A 22599-nucleotide genomic window follows, 5' to 3' on the forward strand; every position below is an offset into this window, starting at 1 on the left:
AGAAACTGTCGTAATTATTATTAGACAAGCCAAAAATATGACTAAATACATCATTAAATAATTAAATATTTAAAATAAAAGTTTCAATATATATATATATGTAAAGATTTTTTCTTTAAGCTCCAAATCAGTTGGTAAATAATAGCAACAAACTTTAAATTTCCTGTCCTTTACTACCAACAATTGGATAAAAATAAGCAACAATAAACTACATTTATTTAACTCTAATTTTTTTATTTATAACTCTCTCACTTCAGTTCATTCACCTCAGTTAGTCTGCGTCTCTGCTGACACAACATTTTGCGAAACCACAAGACTTCATAAAGTTCTGCTTCCTGCCCTCATCTGGTGTTTATGTGGCGTTGCCTGTGCTGATAAACCACGTCCTGTAATTTATGATCAAGTGGGTTTCAACAGCAAATATGGATGTTAAGAATATTTGGTGCATCTGGAGTTGACTTCTCTTATTTGTTGTCATAACAGAAAATTAAGAGAAAATAAGAAAGAAATTTGAGAGTTCTTACATGAAGCTCATTGAATCATTTGAAAGTATCTTCAGTATGGAAACTTCTGACAACTCCTTCACAATAAACCTGAATATGTTGACAGTACTGAAAAATATTGAGGCAATCAGTTGCCATAATTTTCTGGAGTCTATAAACTTAAAAGTTGAAGTTAACCAGAGCTTAAATATTTTCAGTAAATGCAACTGTCCCCCCTCAAAAGTTGGGTAATTTTAAGTGTGATCCATTATTTCATGTTCAATAAACTCAATAAAAATCTCTTAACTCAAAAACAACAAAACAAAACATTGACTTAAAGGGATAGTTCACCCAGAAATCTACTCACCCTTGTGCTGACAGAGGCTCAGATTTATTTTGTTAGTCTGCAAAACACTGCTGGAGTTTCACTGGAAAACAGTGTTGCACAATCTCCCAAACAGTGTTTGTAAGTGAAAGTACACCATCACTCCACACACACACACACACACACACACACACACACACAGTTCAGAAGGTGTGCATGTGAACGTGGCTCCAAGCTAAAGATCTACAGTGAAGATTCAGGATAAAAACATGGTGGAAATGACATTTATTTCAGTCAACTTAGCATGTTGGGGCTTTAGGAGACTTGGATTACACCAGACGAGCAGTATGGAGGCATTTTCTGTTTTTTTTTTTTTTTTTTGTTTGGTTCTTTTCCTCTGTCTTTCCTCTGTTTTTCTTTTACCATTCACTTCCATTGTTTTGGATATTGTGCAACACTGAAACTCGAGCAGTGTTTTGTGGACTAACCATTTTTTGGATGAATTATCCCTTTAATAAAACTCTTAAATAATTTTCCTCAAAACTTAAAATATTTGCGGTGATTGAAATTTTGAATTAAATTTTACATTTTTAAGTTAGAAGAAGTTCTAAATAAATTTGAAGTTTTCACTTCTTGTTATGAATAATTATTTTGATCTAGTTTCTGTTCAGAGTTCAGGCTCGTATTCATCACGTCTCTAAGAATAGGAGCGCAGAGAGCCGTATCCAGGGAGCGTGGAGTCCATGTTGAGTGTACAGTCATGCAGTCTGACAGTTGATCCTGCTCTGGAGCTTCTATTCTGAGAAATGTTCCTATTCTTGTATTTATTAAGTGTCCTCCTGTTATTGTGAGAGGCTTTGTAAAGCACCAGCCGAGGCCTCTTAATCACAAGTGTCCTACATAAACCACGTAACTGTAGTTCAGCCTCTGTGAACTGTAACAAACAGCTGTGACCACTGAACACATCACGCCTCCTGACTGTTTGTAGAACCCATTTTACCTCAAATTCTGGAACAAAAATAAAACAAACTTGACTCATTGTGATGCAACGTCCCTGCAGCGTGCAGACAAAGTGGCTCCACAAATCATTTTAGCAACTTGGCTGTGATAGATTGAGCTTGTCTGCAGCTTCGAAGGCGACTGATTAGGCCGTGTAAAAAATGCAAACTCAGCACATCTGTAATCTCCCAGAATCCCCCAATCACATTTTCAGCACATTTAAGATGAGAAATAAGTGACAGAGTGCTGCTGTGCAGGGTGGGGGCAAAATATCATGAATATCAAACATGAAATCCAATACAACAGATTATAATAAAGATTAAGAGACTAAAGATGTTTTGATTCGACCTCTTTACCTCTGAAATGAACATATTACTGATTTAAGTTTGAAATAGTGTCAAAGAAATATTGATATAATGTTAATAACACACATACTGTCATTATCCGTTATGTGAAATTGCACTTTTTGTAGCTTTTGTACGGTTGTGGTGACAGACTCTCTCTCCACCTCCCTGCAAACGTATTTTGAGTTATTTTTCAGTTATTCACCAAAAAAGAGACAAAAAATATTGAGGCAATCAGTTGCCGTAATTTTCTGGAGTTTATAAACTTAAAAGTTGAAGTTAACCAGATCTTAAATATTTTCAGTAAATGCAACTGCCCCCCTCAAAAGTTGGGTAATTTTAAGTATGATCCATTATTTCATGTTCAATAAACTCAATAAAAATCTCTTAACTCAAAAACAACAAAACAGTCAACAAAGTTCCAGATGAATGTGACTAATAACATTATTCTCCCCAAAAGTTTTCTGCAGGACAGGAGAGTAACAGATTACATAATCTGGATTTTAAAAAAGGCAGCTGTATTCCATTACAGTTACAGGTAAAAAAAAAGATGTAATCAGATTACAGGTGCATTCAATAAAAATATGGATTATTAGTAGGATTACAGTCTTAAAATAAAGAACAACATCCTACCATGCACAGTGCACACAGCTGCCAGTTTATCATGGCCTCCTGTGAAAAAATGCTTCACTGAGCGGACATTTCAACATTATTTGTCTTTTAAATCAGTTGATCAATCAATAAATTGTGCACAGCAAAGGAAGGAACAGCTGGACAACGAACAACAAACATAAAACACTTAGAACCGCAACAATCAATCTGTTATTAAATTAATCTCTATAACTGATTAATTGTTTTGAGTCATTTTTTAAGAGGAAAAAGTCTGAATTTTCTGATTTTAGCTTCTTAAATGTGAATATTTTCTCATTTCTGTGGGTTGTGGACAAAACAAGACATTTGAGGACGTTACCTTGAGTGATCAGCTTTTTAAAAAAAAAATATTTTACTATTTTTACTAAACAACAATCAGTTACTCGATGAAATGGTCGACAGATTAATGGATAATGACAGTAATTGTTAGTCTGAGCTCTAATAAACAGTACTGAGCCCCACTGAGTACCATAAACACAAGTTGCAATGATTATTTGATTAGTCAAGTAGTCACTTTAAAAGGAAATTAGTTCATTTTTTGAGCAAAAATGTCATTTTGATGATTGATTAGTCATTTTGAGTTTTTTAAGAAGAAAAAGTCCAAATTCTCTGATTTCAGTTTCTCAAATGTGAATATTTTCTGGTTTCTTTACTTCTTTTCTGCACTCATGAACTTTTTTGACCATTTTTTGACAAATTACAAACCAGAAAAACAACCTAATGACAACCTAGTTTTCAACTGATAAGACTGTGACAGGATCAATTCATGGATTAATTGATTTGATTCATTAAAAAAAAAAAAGAAAAATCTTTAGTTGCGGCCCTAAAAACAACAAGTAATCAGATTGACTACATCAGGTAATTAGTAACTGTATCAGAATACAATTCTTAAAATAACTCTGTCCTTGTGTAGAGGAGGTGAGATGAGGAGGAGGATGAGTCCAGGCCAGTTAATTATTACTAAATAAATGATGTAATAGAAAATAAATATTTACTAGAAGTTGTTGCCCCTTCAGTATGTATGTACATCAGGACTTTATGACAGGTTAATTAATGCTGTTACTGGGGTGTGTCCCCAACGAAGAACTTTTTCAGTCGAATCAAATTTGGCTTCACAGAACAAATATTCAACGATTCATTGTCTTTTTTCATTTCAGCGTACAACATTAACATTCCTCTGTCAGCCTCCGTGAGTGTTTTTAACAGTAAGACTCATTTTAATGCCTTTTGTTGTCATCAGTGATTTGAAAACATCACATTTTCAGTCAGAGGAAGCGAAAGTGTGCGTCCTCCTATAGTACAGCTGCTAACCATGATAATATTATGTTAGAGCCCGACACGACCCGAACCCGACCCACTTGTTCATCAGCGAACCACCAACACAGAGAGAGTCTGGCACAAGAGAGTTTTATTTTTAATGCACCAACTAATCTAAAAAATATATTTGATTCCTTATTCCCTTATTCAGAAATGCTCTGAAATAATCTGCCTGTGCACTTTTAAGCTTCGTAAGCGTAGCTTCTGTAACACACTGACTGACAAAAACAAAACAAAACAAATAAGTTTAAGTTTTTACTGTGGAAAAAAACTGTCAGTACCATAAAGTACACCCGCTGTTAGAATGGTGTAACAGTTGAAAGACCACCCAGAGCACAGGATATTTTAATGTTAATAATTCATAAACTGAACTGAGATACTTTTTCATAATCAATCTTGTAAACAGCATAAAGTAACGTAGGAAGTGGAGCTAAAACCAACCTGTTTTCTTCTTCTCTCAGCTCGTAGTAAAAGTTTAATGAGCACAAACGGCTATCAATCCCATGACCTCGTCATAGAACAAGTCGTCTCAATCAAATCAAATCAATCCTCCATTAATCATTGTCCTTACTATGATCCGTTTATCCATTTTAGCGACTAAAGATGTCTTGGGAATACATCCATCATCGCTTCTTCTATTTCCAAATTAAACTCTGTCATGCGTTATCACAGAGGTGCAACAGAGCCGGCAGATTGTTTACATCTAATCAATATTCTGAGTGATCAATGCAAATTATCTGTATGCAGTGTGTGGAGAGACAGCTGGAGCTGAGCGGGTGTTTTCACTGCGTCGTCTTTGTAATGGACAAGAGCTTTCAAACTGAATTGTCCGACCAGTCATTCAATAGCAGAATAATTTAAAGGACAGCAGGACGAGCGGTCCAGTGAGTCCAGAGACCGGAGACGGCGTCCAGGCAGGAAGCCCGTCCAGGGAGCTAAAAACTCTGGTGGACTACAGACAGATTGATTTATCAATTCAGGGCTAAGTGGAGGCAGAAGAAATGTGACAGTGATCAAAACGCTCATCCATAAACATCCGTCAGGTTCAGAGCAGGAATATGACGGGATGGAAAACTACAGAGTCACAGGAGGGCCGTAAAAAATAATAACGCTGTAAAAGAGTGAGAAAATAATGTGGAAATATCAAAAGAAAATAATTCAAGAATGATAAAGTTAATACAAATACAAATATACAAGAAGAATTATAACCATTTTAATTTATTTTCACATTTATTTCTATGTATATTTTTTAAGATATATGCATTTATTATTTTTAACATATAATTATATTTTTTGTGCACAGTTAATTAGTTTTTAAATGTCATGTATTAATTTTCATCCTTTTATTTTCTCTCTTTCTTTTACTTTTACTTTCCCCTGTATTGCTTTTGCTGTTTCATTAAGGGCCAAGGTCTCAATCAAAAGTGCAGTACAAAAGTGACGGGAAAAAAATAACAGGATAAAAATAAATACACAGGCCTATATTTAGGAAATAAATGAACAAACATAACAAAAAAAACGGAGTAATTTATATATAAAACTAAGAATAATTGTTGGCATTTTCACTTTATTTATTGATTTATTTCAGAATGTATTTCATATTTTTTAAATCTGCACTCCTTTTTATCACGCAAATTGTACTTTTTACATACATAGATTTTCATATTTTTATTTTTTAGGCAATGTAATTTTTTTATAATATAATATAATTTATTTATTTATTTTAATCATTTTATTTTTCCTTATTCTTTTCTTATTTTCTTTTTCCCAAAAAAGTAATGGAGAAAAGAACAAGGAAAAATATCAGGATATAAATAAATGCATTATATAAATAAATAAGCATTATACAGAAAACGGAGTCATTTCTAATACATATATTAACTATATTATCATTCCTTTAAATAATTCATTTCTTAATTTATTTCTGTATATATTTATTGTAGTTTAGTTTATAGTTTTTAATTTTTAATTCTTCTTTTGGTAGATGAATTACTGTATTTTTCTGTACATGTTCTGTTAAATTTGATCTTAAATCATGTCATTTATTTAGTTACTTTTTTTTTTTTTCCATTACTGCTTTTCACTGTAGTACTTTTACTTTTCCTTGAAGAGAAAAGCTGCAAATTAATTTGCAAAGATGGGGGGAAAAAATGGGACTAAAATAAATAACTGACATTATACTTTTTAAAAATAAAAGTATAGGCTATATGCAACAGATACACATTTTAAAAAAGATATACTATAGTATAGTTGTAGTGTATATATATGCTGAAATAAATGTGAACATAAATAAATATGCTTATTAATTATTATTTTATATTTTGTTATGTGTCTTTGTATGTCCATATACATTTTCTTTATATTTCCACATTTTTAAAATTTACTTATTCATTATTTTATTTACCCCGCTTTATATTTCCACCTTTATTTTCTTCTTCTTTTACAGATTTAGTCTTTTTTTTTATGGCGCTCCTGTGTCTCCACACAGAACCAGAGAGGATACATGAAATCACATACATGAATGAAGAGGGTTGATTTTTGTTTTTTATCGTACCAGTTGGTTTTATTATGACAATGCACACTTGAAAAGCAAAAAAGCCTTGGCATCCTGCAAAAACCAACAATATTATGACAATACGAGTCACTCGCTTCAGCCTGCATCGACCAGTCACTGAGTGGACTGCGCCTTACATTATTATTGCAAAGGGTCACTTTCAGTTGAAACTCATTAGCAAACATAAGGACAGAAAAATAAAATTTGTGATTACATAAAATATCGGTCATTCCATCTTTGTATAGTGGGAGATACATTTTGATATGCAAACACACACAATAAAATAAAACACTTGAAATATGTGACCCATGACAAAAAAAAAGAAAGTGTACATAATTGAATCATAATTGAACTTCTAGGCTAAGATTTTACAAATCACAGAAGACTAATCATTAATCATGATTTTCTTTTAATAATCAAACAATTTGAGGCTGTATCAAAAACTTTGTAAAAAAATTAGAAGGAGATTTGACAATTTTTCAGTGAGCTAATTACTGGAAATTCAAGGTTCTTTCTTCCCTGCGAATCTCTGCCTCAGTGTCGACTCCTCTGTGACCTCTAAAATGTGAATATCTGTACAATCCCAGCTGGGAGAGTCTCCATGGCACACAGCGTTTCTCCTCGGACCGGAGAGCAGAACTGCCTCAGTACATAAAAAAATAATTATCATCCCTGCTCCAAAATAAACTGAAGGGCTCCTTTTCCTGTTTATGTACTGTATGTGTGTGGAAAAGGGCAGAAATGGCATTTTCACTTTTACTGTGGTTTCGTTAACCCCGAGTAACACGGTCGACAAATTCTCTACTTCCACGAATGTCTTGTTTTATGGACTGCACATCTGTTTACTTCCTGTCAATGCTAACGTTACCTTTGCTAACAAACTTAGTGACTTTTTTTTATCATTTACTTACTTAATTTTTCAGTTAGCTTGGTACATATTGTTAATAGTATTTACAGTTTGATTTTATATAACGGTTTCGTGCATTTTGACGATTTTGATGTCTTAGATAGCCATTAGCAACGTTAGCTAGCATCATTATCATCATCATCTTCATTCAAACTTGACAGAAATGAAACAAAACCAAAACAGAACCAAAACTGTTGGCTCAACTTTCCACTTGTCATATCTTTGGAGAGCTGTATTTAGTTTCTGTTAAATGAGGATGACAGTGCTAGCTAGCTAACATTGCTAATGGGTATCAAAGACACTCAGGTTATTATCAAAATGTTCAAAAACACTTCATTCTCAGAAATAAAGATGATAACCAGAAACATAAAGCGTTCTTTGGCTTGTTCCCATAGAAGAACCCTTTTTGGGTTTTAGAACCTTGTGTAAAGGTTTCCACCAGAATGCACTATGAGAGGTTCTACATAGAACATTGGTTGCACCAACAACTATGTCTGGGAATTCTATCCAGAACCCTTGCACCTCTTAAGGGTGCCAAAAAGAACCCACCCAGGGGGTTCTATTAAAAATATATTACAAGGGTTTTATCTAGAACCCACCCAGGGGCATCTACAGAGAGCACTTTTATATTATGGTGCAAAGACAAAAAACCTCACCTCTTCAGGAAGGAACTCTTTTGGAACCCTTATTTCTGAGAGTGTAGATACAAAACGAACAGTTAATACTACAAACAATACGTACCATGCTAACTGTGAAAAGTGGAGTAACTTCAGAATGAAAAATCAAAGTTTGTGGGTGAAGGAAACGTTGCTATAGCGACGGAATACAGTTCAAATTGCATGAATTGAAATCTGCATAAAGCAAAACATTTTGCATCCAAATCCACACTAAACTCAGCATTTACAAGTTGATAGTAGATAATCTCTTTCATAGAAAAACAGTAGTTCATGTTTTTACCTCATCCCAGCCAGTGTTCTTGTTGCACCTCATTGAGCCTGCGGGTATGAAGGTAACTGAGAGGAAGGTGTTTTTTTTTTTTTTTTAATCTAATGGACTGTAATCGTTATTATCAAAACAGGAATAAAGAGCTCCCGCAGCTTATTTTAGCGAGGCAGTCCCTTTCTTCCCGCTTTTTTCCACCACCACCAAAAAAATATAACACAATCTATCATAACATCTTCCAGATATACAGTGAATTTCAAAACCAATGAAACAAACAAATTATTTATTATTCATCTCTAAATCTTTTTTAGGCTACCTTGTTATTCTCATCTTTACTAGACATTGTGAATAAGGATAGAAACAGACAACTAGTGTTAAAAGGCAAACCGTATTGAATCTGAACAAACACACCCACTCATTCACACACACGCACACACCCTCACACACACACCTTGGCCTCTCATTCTCTTGTGTCGTCTGCAGGGGTGATTTGAGATTGTTGTGATCACTGTTTTCATATTCAGAGAATCTCACTCCTTATTAAAAACACGAGTTGTCGCCTGCAGTGGTCTGGTGGCAGTTCACTGTCTCCTCGTATTATTCGAAAGCAAGACAAAAGAAGAGTTGTTAGGCAAACGGTTCAGTCCAGACAAAAAAAAAAAAAAAAAAAGAATCTTGGGATAATGAGGGGAAAAAAACAAAATAAAAGCCAGTAAATCAACAGAGGAAAACAAAATGAAATGCTGGGACGGGAGAACACGTCTCCCAATCGACGCTTCTGACCAACTGGTCGATCCAAAAGCCAATGTGACGAGAATTGGTTTGTCTTAGGCCACTGTAGTAGCTGGGCTACCACTAAAACAGTAGTCACTCCCAGCTGTTTCGACCAATCATCCCATCCGTCTACTGTAAAACCCCACCCGACTCATTCCTCCCCCTCCCAAACCAAAGTCCCCTGTAGCTGTTTTGTACTTTAGCACCTCTTGTCATCTCTCCCTGTAAATGTCCAGACAGACAAACACCAGAATGGAAACCGTCACAGTTCCTCAGGCGTCCTCTCCCTCCGCCCTACGAGGGGAGGGTGAAACAAGTCTTAGGGTGGCACGTAGGGAGGTGGAGATCTGTAGGGAGTCATGTTCTTGGGACGGGAGCCCTTGCCCTCCATGGGAGTGGTGAAGGGAGGTGGTGGCTGGTAGGGAGGTGCATTAGGATCCTCGTCCCGCAGAGCTGTGTACTCCCCCAGCAGCTCCTGGTTGAGGGGTGTGGTCTCTGGCGTGGCCATGTTGGGGTACTCTGGGGGTGGAAGAGGGGGCTTCTCTTCCTGTAAAATCAAGGGCATACTGGACGATGGAGGCGGCTTAGAGTCATCAAGTTCGTCTGCGAAGATAATCGGCACACCTTTCTTGATGAAGGTTGCCTGGTCCTCGATAGTCAGCTTGCCCTTTCGTTTCTTCCTGTAGCAGATCATTGCGATGATACCTGCTATCAACAAAATGGCTGCCACCACCACAGCGGGAATGACCGTGTGGAGATAGACATCATCAGTGCTCTGCCGGCCAGTTCCCAGAGCTGGAGTGACTGGTGGAGGTTCTGGTATATCAATCTCTCCCTGTGGGATGAAGGAATAAGTTCTGCAGCTTGCCCTTCCTTTGGCCTTGATGTCCAGCACTCTGAACTCCGGCCCCATGGTGTTCTTGAAGGCATCCGAGGGTCTTCCCTCCTCAGCAAGCTTGTTGCTCATGGCCATGAGCTGTTCCTTTGGACAAGGGTACTGCGGGAGGCTGGTGTTAGTCCACTCCACCACAATGGACCCCTTGGTGATATTTCTTAGACTTACTGTGCTGCTGTTGCGGTCCCCAAGTGACAGCGCCAGCTTCTTGACCAGCATAATCTTTTTGTGGATGTCGTTTGTTACTGAACGTGGCTCACCATCAAATGTGGCCGTGAAGATCACAGGGGTCTTGTCATTGATGGGCCAGCGATTCACACGCACCTCAAAGGCATCAATTGCATTGAGGCCACCTTTGTCAGTCGCCTGCATGAAGTATTCGTGTTTCCCCACATGTTGGATGTCAGGAAGGCCGTAGAGAAGTTGGCTGGTGGTGTTGAACTGGATCCAGGAGCCCTCTCCGACTACTTCATTGTGGTTCTGTCTCAGAGTTAGACGCAACTTGTCTGTCGTGCCATCCTCTTTATCAAAGAAGGTATCAGATGGGATCTTAACCTCGAAATAGGTGCCCACCAACGCATTGACCTGGTCAATGGGGTTACGCAGGACAGGCTTCTCATTGGACAGATCTGGGACGACACCAGGTGATGGTGTGGTGCGCCTGGATGGCTTGGCTGTGGAGGTCTTTGGCTCTCTGGGCACCGGTGTGGTTTTGGGTCTCTTAGGTTTTTTGGTAGGTCTTCTAGTCGGTGTGGGCGGTGTGGCAGTGGCCTCTACGTAAGTTGGCCTGGTCATGGTTGGCTGAATCGGCATGGTGCTGGTGGTTTCCATTACCCTTGTTGGTTGAGTGGGTCCCAGGGTTGGGGTATGGGCAATAGGGTCATGGACTCTGATTGTAGGTTTGCCTGGAAGAGGAACGGGGCCTCTTACTGGCGGAGCAGAGCTTTCGGTTGGTGCAGCAATAGAGGGAGAGGAGAGGGTTGGGATAATCCTCACTGGAGGCTCCACTACAGTTGTTGGAGGAAGCACTGCCAGAACAGGTGTTGGAGTGTTGTTTAATTGGCGCCTCACCCGCTTTGGGACATGGGGTTTCTTGTTGGCAATGTGCCATCCCACCACAGGGTAGCCCAGCTTGGCTGACATTGTGCCTTCCTTTGCGGGACCCTGGACGCTGTTGATATTTGGGACGGTGCTCTGCTCCAGCGAACAGCCGAGCTTCCAGGACAACAGAGCTCCGTTCTCCACCACCTGGGGAGACATTGAGAATTGTTAATCTAATTATCCATCTGATAAAGCGATATATTAAATTATTAATTAACATATACTCATGCACTCAGTAGCATTCATTCTAATTTTTCATTTAACATTCAAGATTAACTTTATTTCCCACAGAAAGGGAAATTTCTAGGGAAAGGTTTTACAAACCCAGGCTGACAGAAAAAAGCAAACCTCAATATTAACATCACTAATAATACAAAAAAAAAGAAGGCCTTGTTTCTGAACCATCCGAGATCTTTCTTATGGACCTTTTCATTTCACAGCTATAAGAAGTTAATTGAGAACAATGTTTGGAACATTTTTGGATGTTGACAGTTTTTCTTGATGAGTTCTAGCTGTGGGGGTTTGGGGTTCTCATTAATTTTCAGCATTTATACAAAGCAAATCTAGGTTGTGTACAATTTTTAGTGTCTATTGGCTTTTTTGAGATTTCAAGCATTAATATAAGGGTTCTTTACAATTTCGAGCTGTGATAGTGGGGTTCCTGACCATTTTGAGCATCGATATTAAGGTTCTTAATGTTTTTTGGCATTTATACAATCAGATTTTTGAAGCCACGAAATGTTCTGAAATGTGAGTTGGAACCCACTAGTTATTCAGTGCCTGAGGCTCCAAATGTCAGAAAGCCAACACAGCTTGTCTTAGTGTAACCTGGTCGTAAACAGACTGTAAGGATGGCTGATGCTTGACCACTGTAGTCTTCCATGTAGTCTGTATCACTAAAATCTGAGGGATGGTTTCATTGTTGACCATCTGCTCCATATTTTCAACATTCAGATCAAGATGGTTCCTCACACCATTTTATAAATCTTTAGGTCAGTACCCTTTTTCATTAAAGCTAACATGGCAGTATCATGTAAGAATAGCCTCACTGCTTGTGCGTTTGCTCACCTTTTTTGCATTACCCGGCCCAGCCATGAACGCAGACATGTCGAACAGCCTGTTGTTGACCACAGGGAGAATCTTCATGTGCTGGAGCCCAACCCCAGAGAAGCTCCTCATATTATCCAGGAGCTCCACCCTCTGCTTGGAGCTCATCTTGGTCAAATCGGCGTCCAGGATCACCGTCAGCACTGTGACCGGCTCCTCGTTGCCACACACGAACGGCTGGACGTCATCTTCGGCCTGGTTGGATGCCAGCTGGGCTGAATCTGTGTCCAGGTGATCTTCAGGGTGTACCTCAATGGAGAACACCTCCGAAGAATAGGAGGATTTTGAGTTGTTGGAGATGGATACGGAGATGTAATGGACCCCTTTGTCTTCCTCCAAAGGTAGACCCTGCAGGATTCTGCTGCTTGAGTCCCAGTGCAGCCAGGCAGGGAGGGAATCCTTACCCATCTCTGTGATCTGAAAGATGAACAAAACAGAAATGAATCGATGCATGTTCAGTACACATGAATGAATGAATGAAACATCACAAAAAAGCATCAATTTGGGAAATCCATTAAGGACATAAAATGAAGTTGACGGTGCCATGTTGGACCTTCACCCTGAACATAAAAGAACGTTTTTAGGCCATGGAGAGTGCAGTGGGTCTGCTGTGATATTGTGAGCTAAATTCAACCTTTTGTTACTTCTGATTGTTAAAACCTTCTGAGGACCACTATCCCAAATAAATGAGAGAAAAATAAATAAAATAGTGTGACTAAAAATAAACTGGGCTGCGACTGCATTTCACCACGTTCAACACACTGTGCTTTCACCTCAGCATCACTGCTGCTGTTTTGAATCTAAATTTAATGTATTCAGGGTCAGATTTCCTCACCACTCACTGTGAAGCTTTTACTGGTGCAGGGTGTTCTCCCACATCACTTTTTCATTTCAAAAACCATTTTGTGTCACCGCATCCAAGTTAACAGTGTCAAAACATGTTTGTTTTCTACCTGGTGATGTATCATGATAGCATTTTTGTGTATCTGAATTCTGGAGCACATTTATATACAAGAATAACTAGCTTTGTAAATTACCCAAAATAAAAACTAAAAAAAATAAAATTGAATTCTGCGTCCCACTAGACAGCATTCTGAGGCCAACCAGTGGTGAAAATTAAGCACAAATCATTCAAATTAACAGAATAAAATAATTGCTCTCGCAATGTCAAATGCCCTTTCAAGACTAACAAGGCACACGTTGTCAGGTAATACATTTTCAATTGGTGTAATTATTAACAGCAATTAACAACCCTATTTCTGTCCACATTAAAACTTCTAAATTTCCTTAAAAAGTACAGATGCTGTTGAGTCTTTGCAAACCTAACACTGGTGTTGCTCCATATCAGTGTGCCAAGGTACTTACAGTCCTGTACATGATAGGAGATGATTAATCACAAATAAAGGGGTGTGTTTTGATTTGATGGGATAAAAAATATTAGAAACATTATGCCTGATCTGCACATAATGTTTTAAAGAAAGAAAATGAAGTGAGGTGAATGAAGAAAACGTAAAGTGAAGGCTTTCAGATATAGAACATTCAGTGACTGACTATGAAAAAAAGTAATGTTCTTGACAGTTTCTTAGAAAAAGAAAAAAGTACCCATGCACAAATGAAACTTTTTCTTCCACAAAGTATGAGGTTTTTTGTCGAGTTCACGACAATTTCGTGGATTCAAGGATGGCTGCTTTTGTTGGATTGGTTGTGGAATGTGCCAGTGAAATCCTCACGTTTTTATTTCTCATGTTGTGATTTGTCTTCCAATATGTCTAAATTTAAGTCTTACTCATGCAAGTTGTGCTTATTTTAAACATTTCTGACAGGGGCCAATGTAGAAATAAAGGATCCAGTTTGTGCTAAAAACTACATGAGCAGGATTTACTGCTGTGGCTATTCAACATGGTATATACACACACACACACACGCGCGCACGCACAGTGAAAAGCAGTGCTCTGAATTGTGATTCAAACTCGACTAAAATTAAAATAACTTGGCCAATTATACGACTGGGGACGTCCCCGTGGCAGGAGGCTGATGGAGAGAAATGGATCACATGGGAGTGACAATGCATCCACACACATAAATCCCAAAACAAGAACAAATGCATCCTGCGCTCCCCGGCCCCTACAAGTTAATTCTGCGGCTAATAAATCCTGGTTGATAAATTATGTAGAGGCAGTGCTCCCCAGACACATCATTAATGCTCTAACCAGCACACAGGCAGTGCCGGGGGAGAACACACATACACATAAACACACACGGACCAGCACACACACACATTCTGAAACACGCAGACATGCACAGAAATGGACACAGACATGCATACAAGGCCACAGACAGATACACAAAGAAAGCTGTGTGTGCATTTTCCCTCAGACACACACATGCGGCCACCCAGATAACATCAAATGTGCTCCTGCACATTTTGGGGACAATACATTCATTACCTGGAGTCCTACCCTTACTCTAACCTTAAAGGGATAGTTTGGGTTATTTCAGGTGTGGTTGCATGATGTCCTTATCCATAGTCGGTGTTTTACCTACAGTAGATGGTGGTCCACACACCCCCAGTTTGGAGAAGCAGATATGAGCAACAGCATGAAAACTAAAGCATGTACTGCTGTAGACAGTCAGCAGCAAAATTTAAATGTTAGCAACTTTAAAAAAAACAGCTAAAAAGAAAAAAGATATCGGATTAAGTATACACTACGTTGAGAATATTTTCACTACTTAACCTTGCCTTTACACACACACACACACACACACACACACACACACACACACACACACACACACACACACACACACACACACACACACACTCTCATCCCTTTCTTCAAACCAAACAAACTACTCAGGCAAAAACTTTACCTTTTAGCTTGCAGAGCAAATGAGCGGCTGGTCTATTTCTGCCTGAATCACTTGTTGCTGTTATTGTGTGAGTTTGGTGAATCCAAACTGTCCTTTTCAAACACCAAAGTCACACAATAACACAAACTACCTAACACATGGAGGCAGCAGTACACCAGCAACTTTTGGGTTCTGTGAGGGAGTTTGGTTGGTTTGAAGAGATATTTGGTGTATTTAACCGTCAGAAAAGGCTGTATGATGGCAAAGTGAAGTGGTGAAAATATTTTAAATACACGTAAAACTTAAACTAATATTGATCTTTTTCAGGTGGACCTTTTTAAGCAGCTAACACACCTTTTGTTGCTGACCACATCCATAGCACTGCATCCTTTCTGCTTCTCCAAACTGGGGGCGTGTCAACCTATCAATAATCTCGTCCAACCCCGCTTCAAATTATCCAAACTATCACTTTAACCACTGACCCAAAAATCAGAGTTTTTCCAGCTGGGGTCACGGCTTTTGTCCCCAATTGCACCAGCTGTCCTCGATTAGCTGGTCTCGAGTCTGAAATGTGTCATTAGGTCACACCCGCCCACACACAAACACACACAAACACACACATCCACCTTGCCAGGAGCTGGGCTTTTAACAATGATTCCCCCTGGACAAGCGTCCACACCTCCTCAGGCCTCCGCCCTCTTCCCAGAAACACTTGGGTCTCCTCCAGCGGAAACAGCAAAAGAACACAGTGGAACTAAGCTACTGCAACGATTTTATTTTTGATTTGTTTTTTTTCTCACAATCATTCCCCTGTCTTGCTCCTTGTTCCCTTTCCCCTTGCTTTCTTCTTTTGACACCTTGCCCCTCCTCTGTATCCCTGCATTCCTCTTTTCTGCTGTCATTATTTCAAAATGTCATTATCTCGATCTGACAGTCCTTTTGACTGGGAGATAAAAGCTAATTTCTGAGGTGGTGATGTGGGAAGATGTCGTGATTCTTGGCCAAGATTATGAAATCCAGCTTGAAACACAAATATTATTTACAATTGAATCCACTGAGATAATTGTGGTTTACAGGGAAACATGCAGGAATATCACAACTGACAACAGGACAGAAATGTCCACTGCCGGCAACAGAGATGCCCAAAATATCATAGGCAGTGTTGATGGCATATATTTGCCTGAAAAGGAAAACAAGAAACAAAAATACTTATGTGTCTTCAAATGTCGCCGCCTCGAGCAACGTTTGATTTAATTTGTCACGCAGAGTTCCACAGCCTGCAAACTTCAAACCGATTGCCTCTTGACATGGCATTGCAAATTAAATCACAAAGAGACGACGAAGGACAAGTGAGTTGCCAGGCAGTAATCTCATCAGAACTGTCATAATTGCTCTGCAAATTACTAAATTGCATCCTGAAAGCACAGGGATGATCACCTCTTTATCTGCGACCAATTAAATATGAGTAAGAGAGAAAAATATAGGTGACACATGTTTTATTTATTTTAAATACTTTGGTCAGAAGAAGTGAAAATATCAAACAAAATCGGCTGCAACACGTTCAGACATTTTGCTGATATGGAGCAACTTCTTAAAACCAGGAAGGAAAAAAACAAAACCACTGTCTATGATGTCCATGTCTATGCAGCATTACAAAAATACTTATAATGTGTTATAGCGATGTATAATTATAGCCATCAGCACTGACAAAGAGAATTCAGTGCTTGAGAGGACAGTACACATCTTAAAGTGTTTTATAATGACTTATTAGATGACTTTAAAATATTTGATTCTGATTGGTCAATTACAGCATTCTAAGGTCTGTTATTTCTGTATAATAGACCTGTGAAGCACAGACCGTTGCTGTGGTCGCAGTTCTGATCATAGATTCTGGAAGAGCAATAAAATCATTTTGTGTGAAACTATTGATTTTTTTTTTTGGTAAGAAGCTGTGTAATAAGCAGGATAATGTACAGTGAATGGATCATTATGGCAAAATAAACCCTGACAGGATGGAGCAGAGTCACCTTGAATCACTGTGAAGTGGTTTATTTTGCAATATTGACACATTAACTGCACATTATCCTTCTTATTACACAGTTACTTACTAAAAGTTAATAATTTGACAAAAAATATTAATTTAAAAATGATGTTAGTTATTTAAAAACAATTTATTTACTCGCCCAGAGTCTATTATCAAAACTTCACCAGTAGGATCCATCTGCTGTGATACATTGCAGAAAATTGTTATTCTCACTTTAGTAATACATTATAATGTGATTATAAGTTAAGTTTGAATCCCAAACTTTTTCTGGCATGCCCCTGTTTAGAAGCCAAAAAAAGCTGAAATAACCCTAACACTGACTGTACTGCAGTGATCACCAACTGGTGGCCCGTGGACCACATCTGGCCTGCCAAAGCTTCCAATCTGGCCTGCAGAATGACCAGTAATTCAAGTACTACAATATTTAAATATCTGTAGAATTACAAACCGTCAAAATTCCTGAAAAAAATGCTTCTACTGTAGCTTCACATTAAAAGCATCTAACTGGCAAAACAACAGTTGACTTTTATTTTGAAGTTGTCACAAGAAATATAGCTTTACCGTAATCGTTCATCCAAAATGGCTCAAAATGAGATGACTGTCATTTTCGGCATATTTTGAGTGACCAGCAGTGGTGCTATTTAAGTACTATGATACTATACCTTAGTAGTTATTATAAAAGGCTTTATGATGTGTTATGGCTAAAGCATTATAAGTATGTTTATAATGCCATAGGCTTCTAGAAAGCGTTTTCATCAAAACAGGCTGACATTAGACTCTATAAGAGGACACACTGAATAAGGACTGGTCTTCTCCGCATCAACAACTGGACAACACAGAAAGCCTTCCAGATGTGATCGGTTGGTGTATCAGTGGAGGTTCTATGTGCTGAACCAGAGGCAACGTTCTCTCAGTCAGTGAGTGTTAAAACAAAAACACAACAGTGCCTTTAAAACTCCTACATGAACTCAGCAGAGAGCTTGTAGTTTCCTGCCTCCCTAAAAGAACATGAAAAATACATCAAATCTCCCAAAATGTCAAGAAAAATATTTCATATCTTTTCCTGGCACAGGGCTCCAGCGCGAGAGAGCTTGATGTTTGGCCCTAAAGGTTATCGTGTGCTCTCACAGACTCCTCCAGCCTCCCTTTCCCTCCCTTACAACGCGCACCACTGGCAAGGTTACCGCCTAAGCCCCTCTGAAACAGCCAGGAAACCCTGCATTTTGGAAGATTTATTTGGAGAGGCACAGGGGGCCGGGCGGCGAAAATGAAGGAGACTAAACTATTTTCTGGGAAGCTATTAAGGTGGTGGCAAGGGCAACTTAGGGCAAAGACATAACATATAGAGGCAACAATCAAAGTTAATTTACTCGGGGCGTTTACCAGGCAGTATGATAACCTTTCAGAGCTCTTATATGCCTTGCTCAAGAACTTTTCAACAGGGAAATCAGGTTTTATTAACCTCCAAAAAGATTCCAACCCTGACCAGTTTGCGGTAATACGGCTTTTGAAGAGGTACACAATTACTTTAAAGCACCATGTACAATGAATGTTAATGTTGGTGCTGTTAAAAAGCCAATCTACTGAGAGATAAGAGTCTTTTGGATGATTTAAAGCATGAATCAGTGACATGTGTAAAATGTGGTTGTCACCCTCAGTGTGAGTGCAGCTGCGAACCACGTCCGCTCTGCCCCTCCAACACCCCGACTTAAAAGACTGTTAATTAAAACGAAATGAATGATAATCTCATCAAAGTTAGGGCTTGTTTGATCATTTCTCCTCTTTTTTTCAGCACTGACACATACACACATGTCAGCCATAAAGCCACCGTGACTATCAGCACCATAAGCTGCAGCGATGGGCGCTGTGGTGTGCGACCAACTCGCATTTGAAGTCTGAATGAGCGACGGGCATGAAACACAGGGAGACATTATCGCAGATCATTGGAATCATCCTTATTTCACTCTGCATCAGTGGCGTCACTCGCCGCTCACGCCTCCTCAGCTGCTGTGTGTGGAGTCACTGAGAGGAGCTGCACTCCTGAGGAGGACGGCACAACAGCCCCCACAAAAAGTGAAAGATGGACTGCAAATCAGCGTCAGCGCTGATCGTTAATGTGAGTCCAATGTCAAAGCAGCATCTGTAGCAGACCTGGGCCAGATGTGGCCCACTGAAAGCTTTCATGAGGTCCACAAGGCCATCATGAAAACACCAAAAATTTAAAATCTAGCAAAGACAGTTTAGTTATCAGACCTTTATTTTTGAAAGGGCTCAGTGCTGCGTACATGCTTGTTGTTTATGTTGTTGTTCTACGTTTTCCTGCTACTATCGTCAAAACCTGTGTGCAGCATGTTTGGTCAACTGTAAAACATCAAGTTTTGGATGTTGCCAACAAAATATTAGTCCACAGTTTATCACATGGTGATTCAGAAAGGGTGCACAACAGTAGAAGTGTCCTACATAGAACAGTTCTTAGACATTTGACTGTTATTATGACCTTGTATCATTTTTGTCTTGTCCACTGTAGTCTGAACCATTTCTCATGTGGCCCCCTATGAAAAATAATTTCCCATCCCTGTTCTATACAGTTAGAGGATGTATTTTTACTACTACTTCAACATAGAAATACAGAAGTCTGCTGCATAATTAACAACTTCTTACAGGTGCAACATGTAAGAATTAGCTAGTTAGCTCAGTTAGCCATGCACTAGCAATCCTATCACTAACTGACTCTGCCCGGACTGGGAAGAATGGGAGGTTTTGGGGAATGCTGGTGAGGACTGGCACAAGAATGGGCATCAGAACCGGAGCTGAGTAAGCAGGAAACAGAACCGGGATTAGCAGCCTCCCAGTGAACACAGTCAGACCAGGAAGAAACAAAAACTTAAAGACAGATGGAGGCCAGGTTGAGGACAGGCAATACAGGACTGAGGTGAATTACAGTGGTCCTGATCAGGACTCCTCCTGCCCTCTTATCTATATGATAGTTAAGGTGACATAGTTAATTTACAGAATGACATTCTACATACAGAGCATATGATCAGGTTATAAAAACAATGAATTTCCTATACTATACTCTTGATCCTTTTAAGTTCATCTTGATGATGATACTTCCAAACTTGTACTTAAACCTGCAGTGCAGAACTTCTGTCTCCCTCTTCTGGCAGTGAGACTAATCACATAAACACTGTGGAAATGTGCTTTTCATGTATGCACAAATTTTTTTTGCCATATTGTAGCCAACTCGGTCGCTAATTCAAAAACTCTGGAATTGAAAAATACAGAGTGTTTTACCTGGTGATGATAGGCCTTGTTTTGCAAAGAACAGAATGTACTGAACATTGATGTATATGCAGTAGTGCTGCACTGAAGATTTAAGTAAAGTTTTGAAGGTGTGACTTTGTAATGGAAAGTTGTGTCTCAGAGTTGTGTCACTGAAATTGGAGACCAAACACTGCAGCAGAAGAATTCATCCAAAACTGAACCAGAATTTGAAAAAGAACTGATTTAAACCACTGAATGTGTTATCAGATTTCTACAATGCATAATCTTTAGCAGTGAAATAAAGAGATTTTAAGCATATCGATTGGTTTCTTACTTTCACAATTAAGTTTTTATGCCTCAAGGATTGTATCTTTGACTTCTTTTAAATCAAAGCACCAGATTTGCCATTGATTGAGTCCTTTGAATCTGCCCACTCCACCGATTCAACTGTTTATGACATTTACTCAGTTAAAAAAAGTAATTTATCCAATGAGGGCTATGGGCCTTTGTCAATCTGACATTAGATTCAAGTGGATACGTTGGTCTCTACTGATTGTTTAGGTAAAACTGAATCCCTCTGTGCCACGAACACTGGTTAGACTGAAGGCCGTCCGACTGAAAATGAAAACAGACTGTTAGGACGATTTCCAAAAGCATCTGCTAAACTTCATTAAGTGATGATTCAACCAGGAGAGTTTCATGCTCATCCAGATCTTGGGACTGATCCAGCTGCCATTCATTTAACATAGTCTCTGCAGAAAATTTGTATTTACGGACACAAAAATATTCTCTCCACTACTCTATGTGGTTTACAGTCACAGCCAAAACCATGCAAACCATATTTTATTACCGTCAGATGGAGAAATACTGTAGAATCTGTTCGTCCTGACTTCACCCTGAGCTCTCCTGACCTGCTAACACTGCACATACGTATAAAGATGCTGCTCCACCAACACACACACCTTTATTATCCCAAGAGACATCACAGAGCTCTTATGGGGAAAGAAAGCCTGAAGAGAAAGAGACACAGGCGGTGAAAGACAGTCAGAGTATCGACAAAGACTGAGAGGCAGAAGGAGCAGAGATGGAAAGAAGAAAGAGGGAGGTCAAGCAAGAAGAATGATAGAGAGAAACATGGAGATATTACGAGGAGGCGTCGAGTCTCTCTGCGTTTGGGGAAAGAAAGCAGCTCATTGTTGCAGCGAGAGGAGAACACGGAGAAAGGAGGCCATTGTTAGCGGGGACCCGGTTGACAGCTCGACAGATAAGCCTCATATTTTGGAGGAGGTGAGGAAGGAGGAGGAGGAGGAGCAGCGTGGGCATGCTGTGGTGATATGATGACTTGGGGTGAAATGAAACTCTGAAGGAATGAGAGGAAGGAAAACAGAGGCAGCGTGAAGGGAGCGGGGTGAGGAAGAGGAGGAGAGGAGGATGCACGGGGACGGAGGCGAAGAGGGAGGGGGGATGATTGACACGGAGGGAGGGGAGATGAAAAGAGAATGATGGAGGAAAAAGCAGGGGAAGTGAGAGATAATGTGAAAAGGGCTGAGAAGTGGAGCGAGACGGAGAGTAACCCAGCATGAGGCGAGAGTGAGAAAGAGGAGAGGCGAGAAAGAAAACCCACAGAGAGCGAAAGAAAGAGGGCGTAGAGGGAATTGCTGGCATAGTCAAGTGTTTCCAGTGGAAAATATGAGCTGAAGAGGAGGGACGGATGGATGGATGGATGGATGGAAGAGCTATAGAATAAGTTGGGTGGGGGCTAACAGGCAGGCGGATGTTTATGAGGGGAAATCCATCTTACAGCCCATTTTCTACCGTTAAAAATTCATTCGTGGCCCAGGACCGCAGCAGGCACATTCACACTCTTTAACGGTGCAATCTAGGAACGGCACATATACGAGCGACGAGGGCCGCAACTCTCAAATGTCAACGTGTTTGCCGAGAGACAACAACCGTGTTTTAAAATGGAAAACTTATGAGATCGGAAAATGAGTTCCGGATGAGATTTGATTTGATTCATGCAGATTAGCTCGCAGCATCAGC

At 39.4% G+C, this 22599-nt stretch overlaps 1 protein-coding gene across 1 annotated transcript in view; it reads right to left on the bottom strand.

Moving 5' to 3' along the window:
* Nucleotides 1-8306: 8306 nt before the first annotated feature.
* Nucleotides 8307-22599, bottom strand: part of dag1 (dystroglycan 1) — a 70517-nt gene continuing 56224 nt past the window's right edge. The window contains exons 3-4 of the mRNA XM_084742106.1: nucleotides 12360-12815; nucleotides 8307-11438 (exon numbers count right to left, since the gene is read on the bottom strand). Of these exons, the coding sequence (XP_084598232.1) occupies nucleotides 9615-11438; nucleotides 12360-12815 (2280 nt within the window). The 3' untranslated portion in view covers nucleotides 8307-9614. The remainder of the gene's footprint in view (nucleotides 11439-12359; nucleotides 12816-22599) is intronic.

This window comes from Lutjanus erythropterus, chromosome 2, assembly GCF_056507025.1.
Source record: "Lutjanus erythropterus isolate fLutEry1 chromosome 2, fLutEry1.hap2, whole genome shotgun sequence".
NCBI lineage: Eukaryota > Metazoa > Chordata > Actinopteri > Lutjaniformes > Lutjanidae > Lutjanus > Lutjanus erythropterus.